Source organism: Fusarium redolens (assembly GCF_020744475.1).
Source record: "Fusarium redolens strain MPI-CAGE-AT-0023 chromosome Unknown BKA55scaffold_26, whole genome shotgun sequence".
Lineage (NCBI taxonomy): Eukaryota > Fungi > Ascomycota > Sordariomycetes > Hypocreales > Nectriaceae > Fusarium > Fusarium redolens.
In genome coordinates, this window is record NW_025763689.1 from 240,895 (window position 1) to 262,202 (window position 21,308).

The 21,308-nt window shown below is 46.1% G+C and overlaps 8 protein-coding genes across 8 annotated transcripts; 4 read left to right on the plus strand and 4 right to left on the minus strand.

Moving 5' to 3' along the window:
- Positions 1 to 3,477: 3,477 nt before the first annotated feature.
- On the minus strand, positions 3,478 to 5,313 carry BKA55DRAFT_584489 (major facilitator superfamily domain-containing protein). The gene has a single exon (XM_046194335.1). The coding sequence runs from the start codon at positions 5,107 to 5,109 to the stop codon at positions 3,727 to 3,729; it is 1,383 nt and encodes a 460-aa protein (XP_046042410.1). The 5' UTR covers positions 5,110 to 5,313; the 3' UTR covers positions 3,478 to 3,726.
- A 2,224-nt stretch (positions 5,314 to 7,537) lies between these two features.
- BKA55DRAFT_655671 (uncharacterized protein) lies at positions 7,538 to 9,236 on the plus strand. Its single transcript, XM_046197425.1, has 3 exons — positions 7,538 to 7,825; positions 7,876 to 8,325; positions 8,374 to 9,236. Exons 1-3 carry the CDS (start codon positions 7,558 to 7,560, stop codon positions 9,168 to 9,170), a joined length of 1,515 nt encoding a protein of 504 aa, XP_046042411.1. The 5' UTR covers positions 7,538 to 7,557; the 3' UTR covers positions 9,171 to 9,236.
- A 789-nt stretch (positions 9,237 to 10,025) lies between these two features.
- Positions 10,026 to 11,773, plus strand: BKA55DRAFT_584492 (uncharacterized protein). Its single transcript, XM_046194336.1, has one exon. It carries the CDS (start codon positions 10,061 to 10,063, stop codon positions 11,651 to 11,653), a length of 1,593 nt encoding a protein of 530 aa, XP_046042412.1. The 5' UTR covers positions 10,026 to 10,060; the 3' UTR covers positions 11,654 to 11,773.
- Positions 11,774 to 12,207: 434 nt separating this feature from the next.
- On the plus strand, positions 12,208 to 14,342 carry BKA55DRAFT_214069 (natural resistance-associated macrophage protein-domain-containing protein). The gene is made up of 3 exons (XM_046185176.1): positions 12,208 to 13,007; positions 13,060 to 13,334; positions 13,386 to 14,342. The coding sequence occupies exons 1-3, from the start codon at positions 12,351 to 12,353 to the stop codon at positions 14,251 to 14,253; spliced, it is 1,800 nt and encodes a 599-aa protein (XP_046042413.1). The 5' UTR covers positions 12,208 to 12,350; the 3' UTR covers positions 14,254 to 14,342.
- A 443-nt stretch (positions 14,343 to 14,785) lies between these two features.
- Positions 14,786 to 16,100, minus strand: BKA55DRAFT_584495 (uncharacterized protein). Its single transcript, XM_046194337.1, has 3 exons — positions 15,990 to 16,100; positions 15,812 to 15,938; positions 14,786 to 15,755 (listed from the first exon to the last, which is right to left on the minus strand). Exons 1-3 carry the CDS (start codon positions 16,022 to 16,024, stop codon positions 15,186 to 15,188), a joined length of 732 nt encoding a protein of 243 aa, XP_046042414.1. The 5' UTR covers positions 16,025 to 16,100; the 3' UTR covers positions 14,786 to 15,185.
- Positions 16,101 to 16,395: 295 nt separating this feature from the next.
- On the minus strand, positions 16,396 to 16,984 carry BKA55DRAFT_584499 (uncharacterized protein). Its single transcript, XM_046194338.1, has 2 exons — positions 16,941 to 16,984; positions 16,396 to 16,871 (listed from the first exon to the last, which is right to left on the minus strand). Exon 2 carries the CDS (start codon positions 16,839 to 16,841, stop codon positions 16,548 to 16,550), a length of 294 nt encoding a protein of 97 aa, XP_046042415.1. The 5' UTR covers positions 16,842 to 16,871; positions 16,941 to 16,984; the 3' UTR covers positions 16,396 to 16,547.
- A 1,059-nt stretch (positions 16,985 to 18,043) lies between these two features.
- BKA55DRAFT_584501 (uncharacterized protein) lies at positions 18,044 to 19,451 on the plus strand. Its single transcript, XM_046194339.1, has 4 exons — positions 18,044 to 18,232; positions 18,309 to 18,419; positions 18,478 to 18,707; positions 18,758 to 19,451. Exons 2-4 carry the CDS (start codon positions 18,388 to 18,390, stop codon positions 19,399 to 19,401), a joined length of 906 nt encoding a protein of 301 aa, XP_046042416.1. The 5' UTR covers positions 18,044 to 18,232; positions 18,309 to 18,387; the 3' UTR covers positions 19,402 to 19,451.
- Positions 19,452 to 19,732: 281 nt separating this feature from the next.
- BKA55DRAFT_668071 (uncharacterized protein) lies at positions 19,733 to 21,166 on the minus strand (the record flags this gene model as incomplete). The annotated part of the gene is made up of 1 exon (XM_046197875.1): positions 19,733 to 21,166. The coding sequence occupies exon 1, from the start codon at positions 21,077 to 21,079 to the stop codon at positions 19,733 to 19,735; it is 1,347 nt and encodes a 448-aa protein (XP_046042417.1). The 5' UTR covers positions 21,080 to 21,166.
- Positions 21,167 to 21,308: the final 142 nt, after the last annotated feature.

Genomic DNA, 21,308 nt, shown 5'->3' on the forward strand with positions numbered 1-21,308 from the left:
TAACTTGATTGCTTTTTTGCTATCTTTTGGCTTGATTGACTGAAGATAATACAACTGTTAAGCTTGCCGATAAGGGAGTGAGCCTGGTTGGTTTATTGCAACCTGCAATCTTCTAGCATGCAGTTGAAATTTCGTGGGAGATGTCAGAGAGAGTGTTGACGTGGCCAAGGCTTTCTACGAGGCGCTCCAATTTGAGGGCCAACGGACATTAGCATTTGCCTAGCGTTGCACGAAGCAGTCAAGGCATTGCAGGACAGTCAGGTTCTGGGTGGCACGAGAGCAGGATATGCTGTTTATGTGGGCTTTCAGAACTCGATAAAGGGGCCAGATAACATGGGTTACTTATATCTATTTTAATTGTTAGATAGTTGCTACTAAGTTTGCTTGTGTGTCTATAAGTTAATAGTTGATGAAAAGACCCTCGGACATTCCTTAGTGAGACAGATCAAGGTCATACAGTTTCAAGAAAAACGTGCTTAGTTTATGGATCCAGAAGTTACATCCACCTTGAAGCCTCTGGGCCTGGATAATAAGTGCTATTTTAAACTTTTTTCTGATGCGAACTTTACGAATAACGTCAATATAATCGAGAGTGGTTTAGTCCCTGAAGCTAAGCGAATTCTGAAGGATAGCAGCTTTAGCTTATAAGACCTCCTTGGCTTACTAGATGCCACTAGTTACTCAAACTCCTATTACATGGTTTACCTGCGAATTTACCTTGATTTAGATGGATCTGGTAAAGTCAGATTTTACGTTGGATAATCCCATATAGTAGTAAAACGGATAATAGATCATGAAAAAGCAACCACAAGTACAACAAAGGAACGGCACTCTTGTCACTATGGAATCGCACGAAAGGCCACAGATGAGAATCGCTATGCTGTTATACTTTGTTCATGAAACATTCAAAACAGAATCTCTTCAACTCTTCTCGCCATGGCTGAGCAGACAATGATCTCCCTTTTCAATTGCTACCACAGTTGGATAGCTAGCCCAGATTCAACCTTTACAACTGAGTACCTGAAAACTCACAATCAGTGTGTCTATATGCAATCAGTTGCAAACGAGACGCGAAATGTTATCGGCTGGCAACGTCGCCTTGATGTCGAGACCACAGGGTGCAATGTCACAAGTCCACTGCTTGCTACAGCAATGACGGCCATTCCCATAGAAGCTATCGCAATACCTGCTCTCGATCCACAAGTTCGCACCTTTACTATATACAGAAAGGAAGCACCCTTCTGCGAGCTTAACAGCAGAATTCTCTTGTTTCTAATGGGCACAAGACCCGACGGAAGGGAGGTGGCTTTCAGATTTTCTTTTCCAAAGTTATACTGCTAGAACTTTGTTCCTAAGCGCGGATATCTGGTATTTGAGATCATGGATAATCACGGCCCCCATTCAAAGCCCTGGTTTGGCTATCTAAGTGTAGGCCCTTATAAGAACTTTAATCTGGCATCTTACTTGGGAATTCGCGGTAAATAGCTTAATAAACCTTCAGACCAATGGCTTACTATGCCACATATGACCTTTAGCAAGATAGTTACAACTGTTGATGGCCTTGTTAAAGGCTAGAAATAGGTTCTCTTAATCATCTAAATACTAGAAGGTATAACCTAGTTAGAGCCTCTTAATAGATTCGAAACAATTTCCCTTAGTTAATGCGAAGTTCGAGAGCTTTGTGTCAACTACTTGCAACAAACATGCCGCTGGGTTATAAGACAAGCCAAGGGGGACATCTTTGCTCCCGCACCAGCATCTTGGGGTATGAACTGTTAACTAATGGCTGAACAATTCGGCAATGGCTTCACTGTCATGGGTTGTGACAGACCTCCTCACACTGACAAGTTCTGGGCTACATCCACAAAAGATGCGACTTAGGCAGGCTTGAACAAAATCTACTGTGACTTCTGCAAATATTCTAAGTCATACTACCCGATACCCTGTGAGAGAGACCCAGGCCGCACTGATATTTGGGTTTGCAAGCGTTGCTCCGAGATGAATCGTCCATGCACATTTACTCCTAGAAGTGTCTCAATGGAGCTTTGGGTTGACGATCCTCCATACCTCAGACAAGCTTCAGGCAAATTGTCTCAGTATCCGACCGGGCCTCACCGAAAGCTTGCTTTTCACAATCCGATGTCTCCAGCACGACTGAATACACCAATCCAGATCCAGGAGCCATTTGTCTTTGATTTGGCTATTATCCTGGGACTGGATGTTGAAGAAGAAGAAGAGGAGGAGGCTATTGAAGCGAATATTCGACTGGCAGGTGGCGAAGAGGGTGACTTTTGAGGTGACATGACGGTGCAGACACCGAATTGAGGTGTAACTAAAATGGCGAACGACTGAGGGGACGATGGATGGAAAATGGGAGAAAAGACATTGCATGAAAACCAGTAATAAAATTGCAAGATAGCTGCTCTAAATGGGAGAAAAGACATTAAGTAAAGAGCGATATTGTTCTGGTTAAAAACCCTGGTTTTCTTTGCTGCTATTGCTGTGAGGTCAATTTCTTAATGTTTTAGGATTTCCTGGGCCTTCCCCTTAGATTCTGATTTCCCCATACAAATCAGGCACCTCACCATTTTAGGTGTGTCTACACCCAGTATCCCACATTTTGCCATACATATTTTACCTTGCTCTAAAACCAACTACCGCCTTGACTGTATTAATAACTTCAAATAATATTCCCAGCCTAACTCCAAGCCTAACTCCAGGCTCAACCATATCTCAAGTACCAACTCTATTATGTCTTAGCGAACCTCTACCTGAGCTCTCAGTCCGACAGCATCCCAGTTCCCAGTTGAATTCTGTCTCTACCCCAGGCTGATCTCAGCTCAGCTAAACCCAATCGCCAGCTCAGTTGTGTCTCAACTCCCCCTCCCCGAACTCTTATCTTGGACCTCAGCTCAACTACATCTCAGTTGCCAGCTCAACTTTGTCTCAACACTCGGCTGCTCTTAGCTCAACTACATATTAAATCCCAGGCTGTACTCCTAGCTCAACTATGTAGTAAATCCCAACTTAATTTGTCTAAATACCTAGCTTAAGGATATACTAGCCCTTAGAAAACTATAACTAAGTAAGTAAAGAATTCTAATTTATAAACTTTAACTTAGTATTATATCTAAGGTATGTTTATAAGTAAATAAACTTTAAATTATTAAATTAATATTTTCTTTTTTTATTTAAAATATTAAATAATAAATTAAATTTTATTTAATAATATTAAAGAAATATAATTATAAGGTTATAATAAGCTAATGATTAAATAATTATTTAAGTATTAATTAAATATATTTTCTTTTATATTTAAAGCTTATTTAATAATATAATTAGTATCTTTAAGTCTTATACTTAGATTCTTGTGGTAAAGATAAAGGTATTTTATTCTTAAATATCTAGTATCTTATTAGGATAATTAATCTTAGTAGTAGAGTTAATCATGTTTAGGACGTGCTCCTTCCATGTGGGGTTCGAGTCATGTCGCGCAATGTGCTACATATGCTCATGACTAATGTTAAGACCGAAGAGCGTGAAGCTTTGAAGGACTGGTAGATATTTCAGTCAAAGTATTGCATGTTGGTCATATTTAAATGAAGGATACTGAAGTGTTGATCATAAAACATTAAATTCTGATTCTCATAGTGTATCTTTGCACCAGGTATCTATCGCTAAACGCCCATCTAGAACGCTTCTATATATTCGTCCATCTTGATCCAATTAAGCCATCTCGTTGTTCTTCTTCTCGCGCTCCTCAACGATGACATCGTTCTTCTCGTTATCGTAGGTGATCTCATCAACAGTAGACTCCTCAGCCTTGGGGGCCATAATCTTCATTCCACCACGAACCCAGTTAACAGCGACGTAACCGAGGACGTAGACAAAGCCGATAGTAGGGACGATGTAGGAGACACGAGTGCCCTTGGCATCAGCAATCGCTCCCTGGATAGGAGGGAAGACTGCACCGCCTGATACACCCATGACAAGGATACCAGCAGCACGTCGAGTGTGGCGGCCGAGGTTCTTGGTTCCCATGGCGAAGATGGTGGGGTACATGGGAGCCTCGAAGAAGAAGATGGCGATGAGGATACCGACACTGGCAACACCCTTGGCAGCAGCACTGACGTAGGCAGTGAGAGCGATGGCACAGCAAGAGTAGACAACCATGATGAACTCGGGGCTGAAGATGACAGCAAGGCCAGTAGCGACGAATCGACCGACAGTGAAGGTGATAAGAGCATAGCTCAGCATGGTGCTACCCTTGGCAGTAGTGATGTCACCGTTCTCGTGAGCGTAGTTGATGAAGAAGGTAGCAATGGTAACCTGAGCACCGACGTAGCAGAACTGAGCACCGAAAGCGAACCACATGTTGAACTGCTTCCAGATAGAACCCTGGGCGACGTGGCCAGCCTGGTCATCCTCAAGAACAGCCTCGCTGACTTCGGGAAGCTTGGCGAAGAAGAAGAGAACACCGACAGCGGCGCCAGCACAGGCAACAGCGAGGTAGACATACTGGACGTTGGTAAGGTTGTTCTGGTTCTCGCCGGAGAAGAAAAACTTGGAGGCGATGAGGGGACCGATGAAGGAAGCGACACCGTTCCAAGACTGGCAGAATTGAAGACGAGCTGATGCAGAGGCGGGGTTGCCGATAACTACAGCGTAAGAGTTGGCGGCTGTTTCGAGAGTAGCGAGACCACAGGCGATGACGAGGGTGCAAGCGCAGAAACCACCAAACACAGCACGACCGTTGGCGTTGCTATCAGCAGACTTGGCAACAGGCCAAAACAGGACAGCACCGAGAGAGTAAAGAGTAAGACCCATCAAGATAGTAAGCTTGTAACCGCGTCGCTTAAGAACCTCTGCGGCAACAGGCGAGAAGAGGAGGTAACCACCGCCAAAGTACATGACCTGAAGGCCAGTGGACTCTAGCTTTGTGATGCCGAGGACGGTTTGGAAATGCTTGTTGAGAACATCGAGAAGACCGTAGGAGAAACCCCAGAGGAAGAAGAGGGAGATGACGAGGGAGAGGGGGAAGATGAGAGCGCGACCGGTCAGGTAGCCGCCTGCGAGCTGAGGGGCAGCGGTGGGGATACCTCCAGCCATTGTGATAAATGTGAATTGATAAGAGAAGAAGAAGATGTTCTTGTCTATCAAATGATGGAGATGAGAGTGATGATGAAAAAGAAGATATTCGCGGTGGTTGATGGTCTTCTTTATACAAATGTCTTCGCCCCCGGACTTGACCTAGTAGCTTTGTCGCTCCCCCAGTAGAGTAGCTCTTTTTTTCTCCAGTGTCGGCGCGATAAACTCAAGCTACTGGGGCTACTGTGACACTACCCACTTCCCCAACGCACTCCCCAGACGCAAAAAACTTGGAGATCAATGTGGAGGCGGAAGCTCTACTCCGCGTGTAAGCATTGAGAAAGCAAGGGCTGCTCCACTTCTCCATAACCCCAACTTGTGCGAAAATTCTTGTCCCGCGGCATCGCCTAAGCCGTGTGGTGAAATCCAGACCAGTCTGGGGAAGAACCATAAAACAAGCTACCAATGCCCCCACCAAGCTTCAACCACTCACGCTCATGGTCTCCAACGCCAAGGGAGAGGGTAGCTTCAACGGGCTTAGAGCGTTGAGGCCGTTGTGGAGAGGAGGTGGAGATCGGACCGACAATTACGCCCGCTGTGAGACCTCACTTGATTAAGCTTAGTGACTGCCAAGAAGTCGATCTCCCGGGTCGTGATGATAGGTCTGGATGTGGGAGACCGCGTGGGAAGCTCTCCAAATGTGCTTACTGGGGCTAGCTGGGCTCTGTGGTATTCGGCCCTTTAATTTCGTACCAAGACCGCACTATCGACCGGCATCGGCGTTATCAACCTGATTTAGCAGAACAAGGCTGATGATGCTTGTCTCCGTTGGCCTTGGTGTTTTACAAAGGTGTGTCGTGGTTCATGGTGTCATTGGTTAAGCAAGTTCATGTTGGAGAAGTCAAAATGAAATGATTCGACTCCCGATGCAACGGTAAGTTTGATGAGGTCTGTTGGGTCTCTCAATTGAGTTGTTTTTTGACTTACGTGCATACCATAACAGGGATATCTCCCTAGACCTCTGGTTTTGAGTTTCTCGGTTACGAGGCATCATACGAAATTGTCGAGAGCTAGACTGACTCGAACGCCGCAAGATCTCTTCGTAACCGGGCCGTTCGATGCGCATTAGTCTCATTAAGGCCCAAGTCCCCCAACGCCCAACGCGAGCTGTCATTCATTGCAACACGCGTTGATTTAATATCCCGCATGAGCTGAGGATACTGGGGAATGCCGGCTTAAGGGAAGTTGGGAAACTGGGGGGAAAGGGAGGGGGCACTCTCACCCTGAATGTCTCATCATTTTTTCCCATGGGGTCTTGGCGCGTTGAAAAGCAGAATTGGAGTAAAGACTCCGGAATGAATGCTGCTCTGCAGACCATGGATGCAATCTAAAATAGACCTAATCCATTTTTCGTTTAGATGGCTTCGAAAAAGCTTCGAATGCTTCTAGGCTAGAGTAAAGGTCAATTGATTAGCCTGTATTCGTCTAGTGATAAACGTCAAGTGCCGGTTTGATTTGATGCCGGGCTTGGCCGACACGTGAGGGTTGCGAAATTGGTAGTGAGCCATACCATTTTGACGATGGCTTGATACGGTTTGATCCGTGGGGGGGAGGGAGAGTATCCACCACTTAAGAGATAGATCATGATCCAGATCTACTAATCATCGAGCTCAAAACGTGCTGCTGCATGAAACGGCATTGCCCGATTGGATAGTGATTCACTTGTCACTCCGGCATCGTATTATTGGTGATTCAATGGGTGCCACGTTTCTTACGTTGGTGGGATTGGAGCTTGGGCCAATGAATGTGATTTCGCGCTATTCGCGCCACAGAAAGAGCTGAGTGGCGTGTGGATAATTATTCATCCTTACCCTGCCTGAATATGGCTGTTGCGGCGATTCCAAGCTGAACGGTAACAATTGAGAGCATGTCATATCTAATAGTAAGGCAGCTGTTTCAGCGACTAGTCATTAGAGATATGCCTAATTGATCAACTTGAACACAATGTGTAACACATTCGAGACTTGACGTTTGCTGTCGATTCATATTTTGGCTCCTAGCTAATCAAAATGGACCAGTGCTTTGTTTCCATTCACGCATCACAACAATGATATTGTATACTGACAAACTCGAGCCCTTATAATACAAAAATAACATTGTGACCAATTTTCTGGCTTTTATTCACGATTGACGCTTGCAGGCGGTGCAAAGTGCCTCCGATATTATATTTTGCTCTTGGTGCAGGGTAGGATGCACGTCATCAACCGATAACCCCGAACTACAGAGCTGATTTGGTCTTATCTGATAAGAAGAATTCACCGAGCTTCACCTCAGAAAGCCTTAGAGCCGAGTTATATCCGCCGAATACACCGAAGACCGAACTTTTATAGACAGGTATAAGAAATTCAGCGCGCACGACACTAATATCAATAATTGTTCTTGGCATTGACTTTTGAGTAGTTCGGAAGCATGTTTGCTAGAATTCTTCTTCAAAATGGCACCGTCTTGCAGCATGATGCGGAAGACAATGTTATCGCTCTTAGAAACACCGACATCCTGATTGAGGGCGACCGCATTGTTAACATCGGCCATGGTCTTCAAAGCGAAAATGTCTCCATGATTGCTTGCGATGGAAAGATTATAGCGCCCGGCTTCATCAACGCCCACCACCATGTCTGGCAGAGCCAACTCAAGGGTAGACTTGGTGACTCTACAATGCTGGACTACATGCTTGAGGGTCGGTATTTTAGGAATTACCGACATGTACAATCACTAAAATGAAATTAGCCAATCTTCAAAGCTTCAACTTCACACCAGACGATATCTTCTGGGGTCAATTAGCTGGCTGTCTTGAAGCCCTTGACGCTGGAACGACCTGCGTGGTGGACAATGCACACGGTGCCTCTGGCCCTGAACACGGTCCAGCAGCTCTGAGCGCTACTTTGGTGTCTGGAGTTAGATCTATTTTCTGTCATGGAGTCATGCCGTTACGCGCTACTGAATGGACAGACTCTTCGTTTGAGCTTGATCGCTCTCCTCAACCTGATTGGTTGCTGCCCCAGATGGATTCTCTTGCTTCCAAGGCGCCGTTTGGAGTCGACAAGAGAGTCCAATTGGGCTTCTTCTTTGACAGTTACTTCTTGCCCGAGAATGTCATTTCTGAGACGTTGAGCCGTGTGAAAGAGGCTGGAGTCAAGCTGATTACAAGCCACTACAGACACTGGCCAGTTTCCAAGGGTAAGCAGAGCTGAGCGTGTGACTACGCCAACTAACCTGTATAAATAGGTCAATCTCGAGTTCCGGAGCAGCTTCAAGCATGCGGTCTTCTTGGGCCCGATATTCTTCTCACGCACGGCAATGGAACAACGCCTGAACAAGCGTCCCTGCTCACTTCAGCCGGAACCTACATCGTCTCTACCCCCGACGCCGAAATCTTCATGGCATCAGGCGCAGATCCTGTAGCTTTTAGAGAAGACCTCCCCTTGACGTGTCTTGGCGCTGACTGCCATTCGTGCGGCCCAGCCAGCATGATGCACCAGATGCAAATGGCACTAGCAAGTGACCGAGGAATGCAAAACTCAAAGACTTTTGCGGAAGGCCACTATCCCAAGAAGATGAGGGCTACGGTGCAGGAAGCGTTTAATCGAGCTACCATCAAAGCAGCTCGTGCGATCAAAATGGATACGGACATAGGGTCTATTGCAGTTGGAAAGTTGGCGGACTTGGTTATTTTTGACACGACTTCTCCTTCTATTATCTGTGCAGCTGAGCATGATCCTTTAACGGCTATTGTTCGTCACGCTGGAGTGAGAGAGATCGAGACTGTTATTATTGGTGGTAACATACGGAAACAAAACGGTAGCTTGAAGAATGTGCACTTGGCGGAGGGTCGAGAAGCTGGCTTCGATTTTAAGCATGAGGCAGTTGAAGCGAAGGACGGATTATCGTGGAAAGAAGTTGCAAAGGAGTTGTCGAGGAGTCGAGGTGAGATCCAGGGAAAAATCAACAAGGTCAACAAAGATCTAGCAAAAGAGAAGCTCATTGGAATGATGGGCGGGTTACAGGACATATTGGTTGACTAATAGATCTTCTCTCTAGAACACCTCCTTGTATTATTATTCATGTAGAAGCAGTTTATTCTACTTCCCCATAACTATTAACAGTTTATAAGCATGTGATTATACCTACAGGATGAGTGCTAGATGCATATAATTATTTCTTACTGGTGCCAGACTAGGTTAGGTTGCAGGGCTCGGTTGAAACACATTTATTAGTACTCCGTCTGTGTTTGTGGGCTTTCAATATCTCGACATCAGCTCGAATCAGAATGCGCGTCTTCGCGTTCAGGCTACGGCGCCGAATCCGAACCAGGTTGCTTGGGCTGTTGAGACTTGAGCTGATTGTGTGATTTACAAGATTATATGTGTTTTCATAGCTATTAGCTCCCCAGTATCTTCACGCTATGAACCTTCCGGCAATCTCTCGCTATGGCAACAACGCCGGGCCGGGGTTGAGTCGTCAGGCAGTGGAGAACGCTGGGAAAGTACCGACAGTAAAACAGAGTGGCTGGCTGAGCGCAACTGCATATCTTACCCTGATTTTGATAGTTTAGATCCATTCAACACGAAACATTAGCATGAATTCAACATCTTGCTTTTTGCGTTATTAGATCAGCGTTTCTGCTTCTGATATATCTAAAGTAATTACTTGAAGAAATTATCACACTTTTATAAGGCTAAACTTTTTTTTCTCAGATATTAATTATAAATAAGATAATATATATAACATTAAAGAATGTACTTAGCGAGTCCTTACCCTACTCCAGACTTAGTCTTAGTCTAAGCAGTTAGAGTGATAATATTCTTATCTTATCAAGACGAGCGCTAACAACACCATCGGCTCATTTCTCCTGCTGACTGTCTGTTAACTGTAAATATTAACAGTTAATCTTCATCGCCTACTAAAAACAAACATGCTTATACAAAAGATACCCCAATCCGTCCGCTCAAGATGGTCAAATTGCCGACCGCTTCTTAATCCTCGACTTCTTCAATTCCCTCATCATGCCATTCCAACACACGGAAACGCGTACAGATCTATATACGTTCCTCCTAACTACTCACGCGTACAAATTAGCTCAAAGGAAGACACCAAGCGCCTCTACTGTCTTTTGCAATCATATATTGAAGACCCATCCCGCGCAAAAGCCGTTACAGAGGTCGTCATTGACACAACGCCCTGGATCCATGCCTCCACGTCGAAGTTACCGGATCACGATGAAGTGCCAAACTCGATGGGATATGAAGAACTTGGCGATCCGCCGGAAATAAGACTACGGAAATATGCACGTCGCCTAGACTTGGGCGATAAAACGGCTGATCAGGTCGACAAGATCCTTGATTGGAAGCGTCGCGAGTATAATTTCAAACTTCAGAAAGAAAACGAGTTTTCAATTGCCATGATAATCATTCTCTTTTCTCTTTGCGAGAATATTTCCACGCTATATCTTGCCGAAACTCTCCAACAACCTATTCTGGACTATATGCTCAAGGCAAACTATGCACAGATGAAGAATCCCCCACTTCAGAAACTGAAAAATGTCCGTTTTTTTGCTGGCGCTCGAAGCGACGAGAGGTTTTACAGCGCACTCGAGATTCTTGGATTCATCCAATTAATACATCGCCTCCCAGCTCTTGAATTAGTGGCCATGGATGCGATGCAGGATTATCAGGCGAACCGCACGTTCTTCGTTCCTGGGACAGGAAATATGAAGAGGATGGAAATTACCCATTGTGATATTTCTCCTAGCTTCCTCACTCTTATGATTTTGATTCCCAAGGCGCTTGAGGAATTTAAGCTGTCGATTGGTGGTTTGATGAGTATTGACGGGGCAGATACTTCTAGTGAACCGTTTTATATCGCAAAGGCACTTTCTGCGCATAGACACTCATTAAGAGTGTTGGATATTGACGTTGATGCAGGCTCTAGGGCAGACGCGCTGGACTGGGATGTTGACAAGAAATACGAGGAAGGAGAAGATGACGAGTCTAATTGGGAGATGAAGGACCAGCTTGATCTATATGGACGCGATCGGCTGGCTTTGGATAAAAAGATAAGTACTGAGCACAAGATGGATAGTGGTAAAGAGTACACACCGACTATTGGGTCATTACATGACTTTCCTCACCTCACGCATCTGAGCATAGGCATCATGCCACTCCTTGGGGAATATGATTGGTGGAAACCACCCTTTCGACTCAAGGAACCACCCTACCGACTTGAGAAACCCGCACCTTCCCGACTAGTAGACATGTTACCACCTTCTCTAGAGTATCTGTGCATCTATGGGTATACTCGGGGTGAAAATCCAGATATTGACGAGCATATTGATGAGTTTCTGGCTAAGAAAGACGACAAGTTGCCAAATTTGAAGGTTATTAAGGGTATTGACGAGCGTGTACGGGATATAAAGGATATCCTTTATGATATGACCGTGGCGGAAGTGGATGACGATGAGCTTTATGTGCGAGGGGGGGAATTTCAGTCGGGATGGAAGGAGAGTTGACGAATACTCAGAACCAATACAATGGCACTATCAAAGACAATCAGGGCCGATCTCATTCTCTAAACGCATCTCAAGATTGCACCAGCACTGGGGCAAAGATTCCAAAATCCAAACAACAAGAGCCAAAACATAGGGTCAATACTGATTGAATCCACATGCCGCGTGACATCAAGCTATAGAGTTTACGCTATGAGTGGAGAGTAGAGCCGCGTAACTCGTAGTCTGAAAATAATGGTCTATGATTAAGCTTACGATAAAGATAAACTGCCAGAGAATATTTTATCGGAAAACAATTAATGGCGATATGAGCATCTAATGGCCACAGCACGTGGTTTCACGATATTAAGGGACCTGGCCTAGCCCAGTTTACGAATAAGATGACACAACAATGGCCGACTCTCATGCTGATAATTGCCGTCCTACCCGGGTCCCTTGCAGTGAATCACCAATCAACCTATTAAAACATCTCCCGTGAAGCTAGGTGACTAATGACAGAGGCTTAACTACCGGCGACACAAAGCCGTATCGTCACCGTATCGCTTCTAAACCAATCACACGTCATCCCATAAGCGGAGAAGGAAGATTCCGGGTCCGATAACACGCCTGACCCTTTGAACCTTGGTAAATACGCAAACGACACGCGACGCCAGGTTCTTTCCGTTTAAACATCTTCAATTAGAAAACAACGAGTTTCGAAATGAACAAGACTTCTCATACCGATGAACCCTTCGAGGGCGATGACGGCTACAACCAGAGCCCAAATCCAAACTCCAGCGACTTGACTACCAACGCTGACTTCAACGGGCTCGTCAACAGTCGCACTTCTCTTCAAGGCGACACTCGTGCACTGCCAGACGCAGCGTCCGATATGCCAGGACAGACAGCCAACGATGCACCTACCGAAACGCCCGGCGGAGGCAAAGCTAATCTCCGGCTGGCTCATCGGTCAATCGACCATGGCCAGCCCTCAGGCGGTCTGCACTCAGCACCCGCCAACCCCCCGCCAGCACCAGCTGGTTCCGCCGACAAGGGCACGCCGCTTCAGCGTCTCAAAGACACACTCATCAAGATTGGATCTTTTGTTGGGCCTGGTTTTATGATTTCGGTTGCGTACATTGACCCGGGCAATTACTCGACCGACATCGCCGCAGGAGCTTCGTATCGCTTTCGACTGTTGTTCATTGTATTGCTATCGAATGTATTTGCGATTTTTCTGCAGAGTTTGGCGATTAAGCTTGGGACTGTTAGTGGACTTAATCTTGCGCAGGCTTGCCGGGCGTTTCTGCCGAGGTGGTTGAATTATATCTTGTATGTTTTTGCTGAGGCTGCTATTATTGCTACGGACATCGCAGAGGTGAATCACTCTTCTTTACCCATTTTTGTGGGGTTGTATGCTGACTTACTAGGTCATTGGATTTGCCATTGCACTGAACCTTCTGGTCCCCAAAATTCCGCTGGTTGCAGGATGTGCTATTTCCATCCTCGATGTCATGGTTCTTCTTATCTTTTACCGCCCTGAGGGTTCCATGAAGGGTTTACGGTACTTCGAGATGTTTATCATGTGCCTGGTTCTTGGCGTGGTTGTTTGCTTTTGCATTCAGCTATCTCTGATTCGAGATACCACCCCAGGCGAGGTATTTCAAGGATATCTTCCATCAAAGTATCTCGTCGAGTCTGAGGCGTAAGTCCCGAATCCTTCTCGATGTTGCACCTCGCTCTAATGCTCGACTAGTATCTACCAAGCTTGCGGCATTCTCGGCGCGACAGTCATGCCTCACAGTCTTTATCTAGGATCCGGCATTGTTCAGCCTCGCCTACGTGAATACGATGAACGAAGCGCCCTGTTGCCTCGCCAAGTCTCTATAGAACCCTCTGTGCTTGACGACAGCATCGACAAAGGCTATTACGTTCCATCTGAGAATGCAATTAAACACTCTCTCAAGCTTTCTATCCTCGACCTGGGTATTTCTCTCTTTACTTTTGCCCTTTTTGTTAACTCAGCTATCCTTATCGTTGCTGGTGCATCGCTCTATAACAATCCAAATGCTCTTGATGCAGATATCTTCGGCATTCATGATCTGCTTTCTAAGTCTATCTCGCCTACTGCAGGCACTATATTTGCTCTTGCATTACTTCTCTCTGGAGTTTCAGCTGGAATTGTGTGCACTATTGCTGGACAAATGGTCAGTGAGGGCGCTTTAAACTGGAATATTAAGCCATGGCTGCGCCGCCTTGTGACTCGGAGCATTAGTATCACCCCGAGCATTATCATCGCGGCAGCCGTTGGGCGAGAAGGGCTTAATGCGGCGCTCAATGGGTCGCAGGTGGCTCTCAGCATTATCCTGCCCTTCGTAACCGCACCGCTCATCTATTTCACATGCCGTGATAAGTACATGACGGTCCAAACTGGTAGTGCACGCTGGCGTACGGGCGATATGGATGATGAGACAGACATGGATGGGGTAGTCGAACAAGGAGCTAGGTCTCAACGCGGCGGTGTCAAGATGACCAACTCATGGTTCACTATGATTCTGGCTATTCTCATCTGGCTCTTCATGGCAATCATGAACGTGGCTAACTTGGTATTCCTTGGCAAGTAGGCGGTGTGAGGGCGCTATAGTTGCTCGGTGAGGAGCAACTGTGTAAGATCGCTTGTTTAGAAGAGCAGAGCATCCCCTGTGTATTGGTGAGGAATACGAACATACAGGGAACCTTATTTCCAGTACATTGACTCAGGTATAGCTCTATTGATTGGCGCAGTTGGCCATCCCCAAGAATCAACATGCTGTCCGTAGGCGACTGCGGTGGCGTTCTTCGTGTGTTATCTTGCCTTGGTCGAGGCCTTGATATCGTATGGAAGAATGGCTAGACAGAAATTTCGTATGAACCTTGAGTTGCGGTAATAAAATAAAGCACGAGACAAGAACATGGAACAAGTGTCGCATATAATGATCGAGAGTTAATGGAAAGATGTCGGTATGGGATTGGGGCCAAGAGCAGTAGCTTTGATCCTCAACCAACAGTATTAAATAAGGGGCATGCGGTGACCCAAGATAAAGGCGCAGACGCAGACGCAGACGCAGGGGCATCGCTACGATCATAGAGAGCTAATATCTGCGTGACAATACTAGACACAGTTGTTATAATGATTAGCCAAATCGATGCGGCCATGTAGCTGTATTACCTTCCTCTATCTGAACCGAGATGTGATACAAGGCTATTTCCATCACAAACTTTGACATTTGCCCAGGTATTTCGCATCATTGGCCTTCAGGATCGCTGTTCAACACACTCGCTTGACTGAGCCCCGTGCAACCCTGTATTGCGATCGCGCTGAGCTCTTCGCATCCTTTATGGGGTTCGCTGTTGGATGGCTGCCCGCTGGCGCCGTGAAATGGAGCACGTGGCTATATGGTGTTCCACAGCAGCTTAAATTCGCAAGTTCTACCACAAATAGAATCCATGGCCTAGTTCCACAAATTGCACCCGTTTTTCTTGGAGCTGTATGACCTTGATCTGTCTCACTGCTTGGCTAGACAGGCCTGCTGAGACTTGCGCCTTCTTTGCCGCATCCTTTGCAACGATATCCATCAGCTTCGACGGGCACCTTATCTCTGGGACCAGTGCAAGGGCAATATCCAAAGGATGGAGCCTGAACGCAGTAGTATAGCAGCTCTTTCAAGAATTCGGGACACTCATTGACTAGCTCGTCAAAGGCATCTCGGATATCCGATTGTGCTCCTCCTTCGCGAAGTTTGTTCCTTGCAAACTCCAATGCTGGGTCCCTGAGACCTCTTGAGCTTTCGGGGGTCAAGGTATAAACATGTGGGATTGAATGGAGAAAGTCGTCGAGTTCTAGGCTCTCGTCCAATGACCATGAGTATTTTCGAGCCGATAGATCTCTAAGTCCTTTGATGTCGTACTCGTCACCTAAAGCATACATTATCGCATGAGTCGAGAGAGCTGCGGAGCTTGATGGAGTGTCGTTTTCGTTTGCCTCATTCGTGTTGGCAGAGTAGTTGCCTGTATATAAATAGTCCACCATAAGCTGTATCATGTCCGGTTGGTGAGAAGTTAAGTCATATGTACCAGAAAACGCCTCCTTTTACCTGTCAGTCAACGGCTGTCAAGCCGGTACACTAACTCAAAGCTGCTCACCTTGAACTGACCAGCGCATGCTGCTCGAAAGACTGGAGACTGGCTGCAGATGATGATCTTGTGAACCTCGATATTTCGCCCGTTACATGCCAAAGTGAAGTCGGTAAACTCGCCGGTCTCGCGGGCTCTGTCGGCTCAGTCAACCGTGATCTCGGAACTAACGACTGGGGATTCGTACTGTACTATACGCGCTCTTGTATCTTCAAAATCCATGATGGCGAAATATGCACAAAATACAATACGAAACTCGAACAATATACACAGAATGAGAAACAAAAGAAGAGAAAAGCGACCGCCAGTGCAAATTTGGCAGCTCGTTCCTTTTAAATGCCAAACAATGACGGTGCGCCTGATTCATGAGTGGCCTCATGATCCCAAATTCCTGGTATTCGAGGCTGGATTTGGTTAGCTATCAGATCTAGCGTTGCATCATGGCGCCACTGGCAACAGAGCTCGCAGCCATGACATCCGTCACAAGCCACAACGAGCCACACATATACTGTGTCGGCTGTCTGAAATGTTGCTTGAACTTCAGATGATTGGTGGTAAAGTGGCAAAAGCCGACCTATTTTCTATATAGAGATGGGCACTTGTATTTCGCCTTGTTGATGAGATGCATGATGCAGGTGAGTAATTGGAAGAAGGTACTATGATTCAAAGCTACAAGATTCTTTCAAGCTTTCCAGATTCTGGACAGTATCGTTAAAGTATATATGAATGCCAAAATGTGCAGTGACTAGCGCATATAAACGTCTTCCCACTCTTCATCTTCAGTATTGTTATCCCGCTGCCGTTCCCGCTCCCGAGCCTTCAACTCCTCCAGGATACGGCAGTTATGGCACAAATCGACAGAAGATTCTTCTTCATAAACCTCAACTCCATAGCATGGCTCCTCGGTGTTGGTGTCGTCAATCTGCGTCAAAGGGCCGCGGCCACGTCGACCGCATGGCGTGACAGGTCCATAGGTAACAAGTGTACTTCTGCTACTGCATCTGTCACAGACTTCGACGGTCTTGTTCTGATAGCACATAGCTTGATGTCTTTATTACAAGTTAACAGCCTTACGTGCATAAAGTCAGAAAATAGACAGACTTTAGAGCTGAAATGTAGGGACCTAGGGATAACGGACTGAATGTCGTAAGAGTTTTGCAAAACTTAAAACTGGACAAACCATCGTGACGGTATAGTATGGATATAGGCAGGAGATGATCTAATCCAGAGTACTTGGGTTGAAAGCGGAAAATTGCTGCTGGCGTCATACTCGTGAGCCATCCAATAGCAAGGAGACACGGATTGTCATTTCAAGCAGTTTGCATAAATGAACTGCATATAAATTGAGAACCCGTGCGCGAAAATGTCTAGTTGTATGAAATACTAACTGTGTCGTTTGCATCTTTCGCCCGGTTAGATAGACAGCCTGATGTGGCCTGGCAGGTAAAGTGCAGCATTTCCCCTTCATTTCGACCAACCTGGTTACCGGATCATGCTCATGCCATACCAAAGCGCAACATTAGGGTGCATTATTTGATAAAGACACCACCACGGACACCGAGAACATGAGTTCTTGAATCAAATAAGTGACGAAGTTCCTGTTTCGCAACTTGGATAGGGCTACATAAAATGCACGCCAATTCACATTGCTGTTACTACTATAATAATTGTATAATGAGGGCTGGCACCTACATCATCCTATTGGGTTTGTCGGATACCTGGAGTTGATTTGTAAGGCTCTTAGACATTAGAGGGGATATACCTTGCAGCGTGGTGATAAGACCTTGATTCAAAGGATAAAAAGATTGGGATAAGCCTAGGCCAAGTTTAGGAGGCATTCTGACGACTCTTTTTTAGCACCCTGATTTAGAGCTTAATGTTTCCTGCTCCTGGAGGGCCGATGCTTCTTTCAGCGCGAAGCTCCATCCCTCCACCTTTGCTATTTCTGGTGCTCCGCGGCGACTGCGTACATAATAAAATAATCTCTCATTATTAGACAAAGCTACTCAGAAGTCACGTCGTCACAGCCTCTGGGTTAAGACACGTGCTAAACAGGACGCAGGGAACAATTATTTCTCCGGCTTGTAATAAAGTTTATGACAACATCGGCTCGCATTACTAATGCCCCAGCGCAGCTTTAGTCTGTCGGACTGATCACTAATCACCTAACTGAGCGGCCTAACCAACTTCGTTCTCCGCAAGGGAGCCCGAGATTGATTGCATTTTCCATAGCGCCTGCGGCTCCGCATTCTCTCCGAACACTTGCAATTGAGTTCCAGCGAGCACTTAGACGCCCGCAGTCGGATAGACTGTAAAGCAAAAGTTTATAATATTACTAAAGCCTCCGAGGAGAGAATTGAATGGTTATCAGTGGCTGAAATGATGACCAACCGCCGCTAGATCAAATAGAAGTCTTTATAAGAACACAATGTAATTGAGATCCCAGTCATTGCTCCAGTTATCTATTCATATTACACAGTATAATTGATCCTTCCAACATACTCAGTTAGCCAAGGAGCGAACCTGGCCTGCACCGAACCTAGCAAACACCTTTTATCGTCACACCATCCTGCGATTGCCCCATAATGTCGAACAAGCCCACCGCTCTTATTACTGGGTACGCTCCACCGTATTTAAGCTTGTCCACAGACCGAGACTTACTGACATGCTTGTAGTTGCTCAGAAGGCGGAGCCGGTCATGCTCTCGCTCTAGAATTCGCGGCTAAAGGCTACCGAGTCTTCGCTACCGCTCGATCTACCAAGTCGCTTGCAAGTCTTCAAGAAAAAGGCATTGAAACTCTCACCCTTGACGTGACCAAATCGGAGAGTATAGCCGCTCTTAAGGATGAGATCACCAAGCGAACGGGAGGAAAGTTGGATATTCTGTTTAACAATGCTGGAATGAGTAAGTCCACAGAGTCAATTGTTAGTGAGAATATTTACTGACTCTTCAAGTGTACGAGGCCCCGGCTATAGAAGCCGACAGGGAGCAAGTCCAGAACATGTTCAACACCAACGTCTTTGGACTCTTCGACATGGTCCAGGCCTTCACTCCACTCCTCCTTGCATCCGTCGCTGGGTCAAATACAGCACCTACCATTATCAACACAGCGTCAATTGTAGCACGCGTACCTTACTTCTTTTCCGCTCAGTACAATGCCACCAAAGCAGCAGTAGCTTCTTACTCCGACACTCTACGACTTGAACTTGCTCCCCTAGGAATAAAGGTCATCACTTTATACATGGGCGTAGTAGCAACGAAGCTTATATCAACTGACAAAAAGCTCCTTTCTCCTGACAGTATTTTCATCGATGCTGAGGAAGGTCTTCGTGAGAGGTCTAGACTTCATCTGAAGGATGGCACGAAACCCCAAGAGTTTGCACGGTTGGTGGTCAAAGATGTGTTGAAGAATAGAACGGCTCTTAGTAAGGGGGAGTATATATGGCAGGGAGCTAATGCGTATGTTGTTTGGCTTCTTAATGCGATTGGATGGAGAAAGATCTTTGATGGGATTTCTGAGGGGGGAGTTGGGCTTACGAAGGAGGTGAAGAAGGCGATTTACAAGAAGGCTCAAGGCAGTCTGCCAAAGGCTAGTTAGATGGAGCTCGACCGTAGCGATAGGTAATCTATAGTTCGTAATAATAATGCTTCATTTTACTTTTATACCTCGAAGACGAAGTTTAAGACCAAGCCAGGCAGGCCTTTAGGCTAACTGAAAGTTCATGCGATAAATTAGTTAATGGCAGCGAGTCGAGCTGTATGCAAAAGCAGGATACAGATGACCATGGACCGCTCTGTCTTCTACATTTTTTGTTGTCTGAATGTTAACCTCTCGCCTGAAGATTCACAGGCATGTATTGAAGTGTAATAAGGAACCAAAGTATAACAAGAGTAGTGATACATTCGCAACATCCATCTAATGAACCAGACTACGATCTAATACTTCTAAAAATATCCGCCACCTTTCCAAACAGCTTCCGTAACGTAGCAGGCGTCATCATGGCATGCTCAGGAATAACCCGACGTCTTTCATCCAACTCTTTCCCAAGAACCTCTACTTGCCTAGGTGACAACAAACCGACTTCCTTGCCAGCTAGTATCCTCCCAACACCCAACACACGCTCGATATTCTCAATCAGACTCACTGAGACTTCACAAAAGATCATTCCCTGAGTACAAGGTTTCTCAAGAGGTCGGCCGCAGACTAAAAGACCTGGAACAGGATCGATAGGGTCAATGGCGATTCGTTCGACGCGTGTGGCGATGTTATCGAGTATAAGCTCGTAGATGGTGATGAGTTGGATGAAGATACTTGTGATCATCAACGCAATTGGGGTAGGTAGTGGTTCTGACGTGACGGTAGGCTGGGGTAATGAAACCTGAAATAGATTCTTTGACTGCTTTCGAAGTTGCGACGACAGATGACATGGATAGAGTAACTCCATCGGTTGTGAATCACATAAGAGTTCAGGGCAATGTCGAGTATTGTAGAGCTTTGTCAAGATGAAGAGAAACTCTTGAGCGACTTTGATGACATATTCTGCCAAGGTGATGTCGTCGATATACAAAGGACCGTGTTGATAGATCATGATATCAAAATCGAGGGACGCTTTGTTCTTCTTTATAGCTTCGAGACGAACGTGAAGACCGAGGTTTATCGTAGACAGGTCGGGCATAAAGTCGCCAGGCTCGGTGTTTCGTGGGTGATGTGTAGTTAAGCAATTGCTCAGAAGGGAGAAGTTATCGTTTATTGCCAGTGTTGGGGACATGCAGGTTGTGTATTGGCTAGTGCTGAGGTCCAGATCGGTATATAATGGAGTATTGGTGTAGTCCAGATCGCCGGCTGTGTTCCACGATGTATTTGACTGATCAAAGATGTCTGTGAATCCCAAACTCCACGATGCTGCATTTACATCTTGTATCGTCGTGGTAGGCATCTCTGGAGGGGACGGCCTCGGAGATAACATGCCAGTCCACTCAAACGGACTCCAATCATCCATGAAAGAAGCATTTTGTCGCAGCGGAGGAGAAACTGATCGATTCGGTGCATTGACAGGTAGATGTTGGACATTTGGTGTTGAACCTTTAGCAGGTTGCTTTCGTCGCGGTCGCCCTGGGACTTTCTGCTGGCCTATAGCACAATGTACACCCAGCATAGTACATCTCGCGCATTTCTCATCACCAGGTCTTATTCGCTGACACCGAGATTTGCTCTTCCTGCAGACGTCGCAGGAGAAACGTCTCTGAGAAGGATGGGGTGCGGAGGCGCCCATCATCAACACGGCGTATATCGGTATAGGAAAAACGGATAAATGCACAAGTACAGTGGATGCAGATTGAATGGATATCGGATTGAAGGACAGAACCAAAGTCCGTCGACCTTGGAAAGAGTGTGCGAGAATGCCTCTATATACGAAACCCTCCGCGGAAGGTTTCGTAGATCCACCCAGGCTAGTCTGTTTTGAAATTGTTGATTAGTATTCCCTCCGGCACTTGCACATCCAC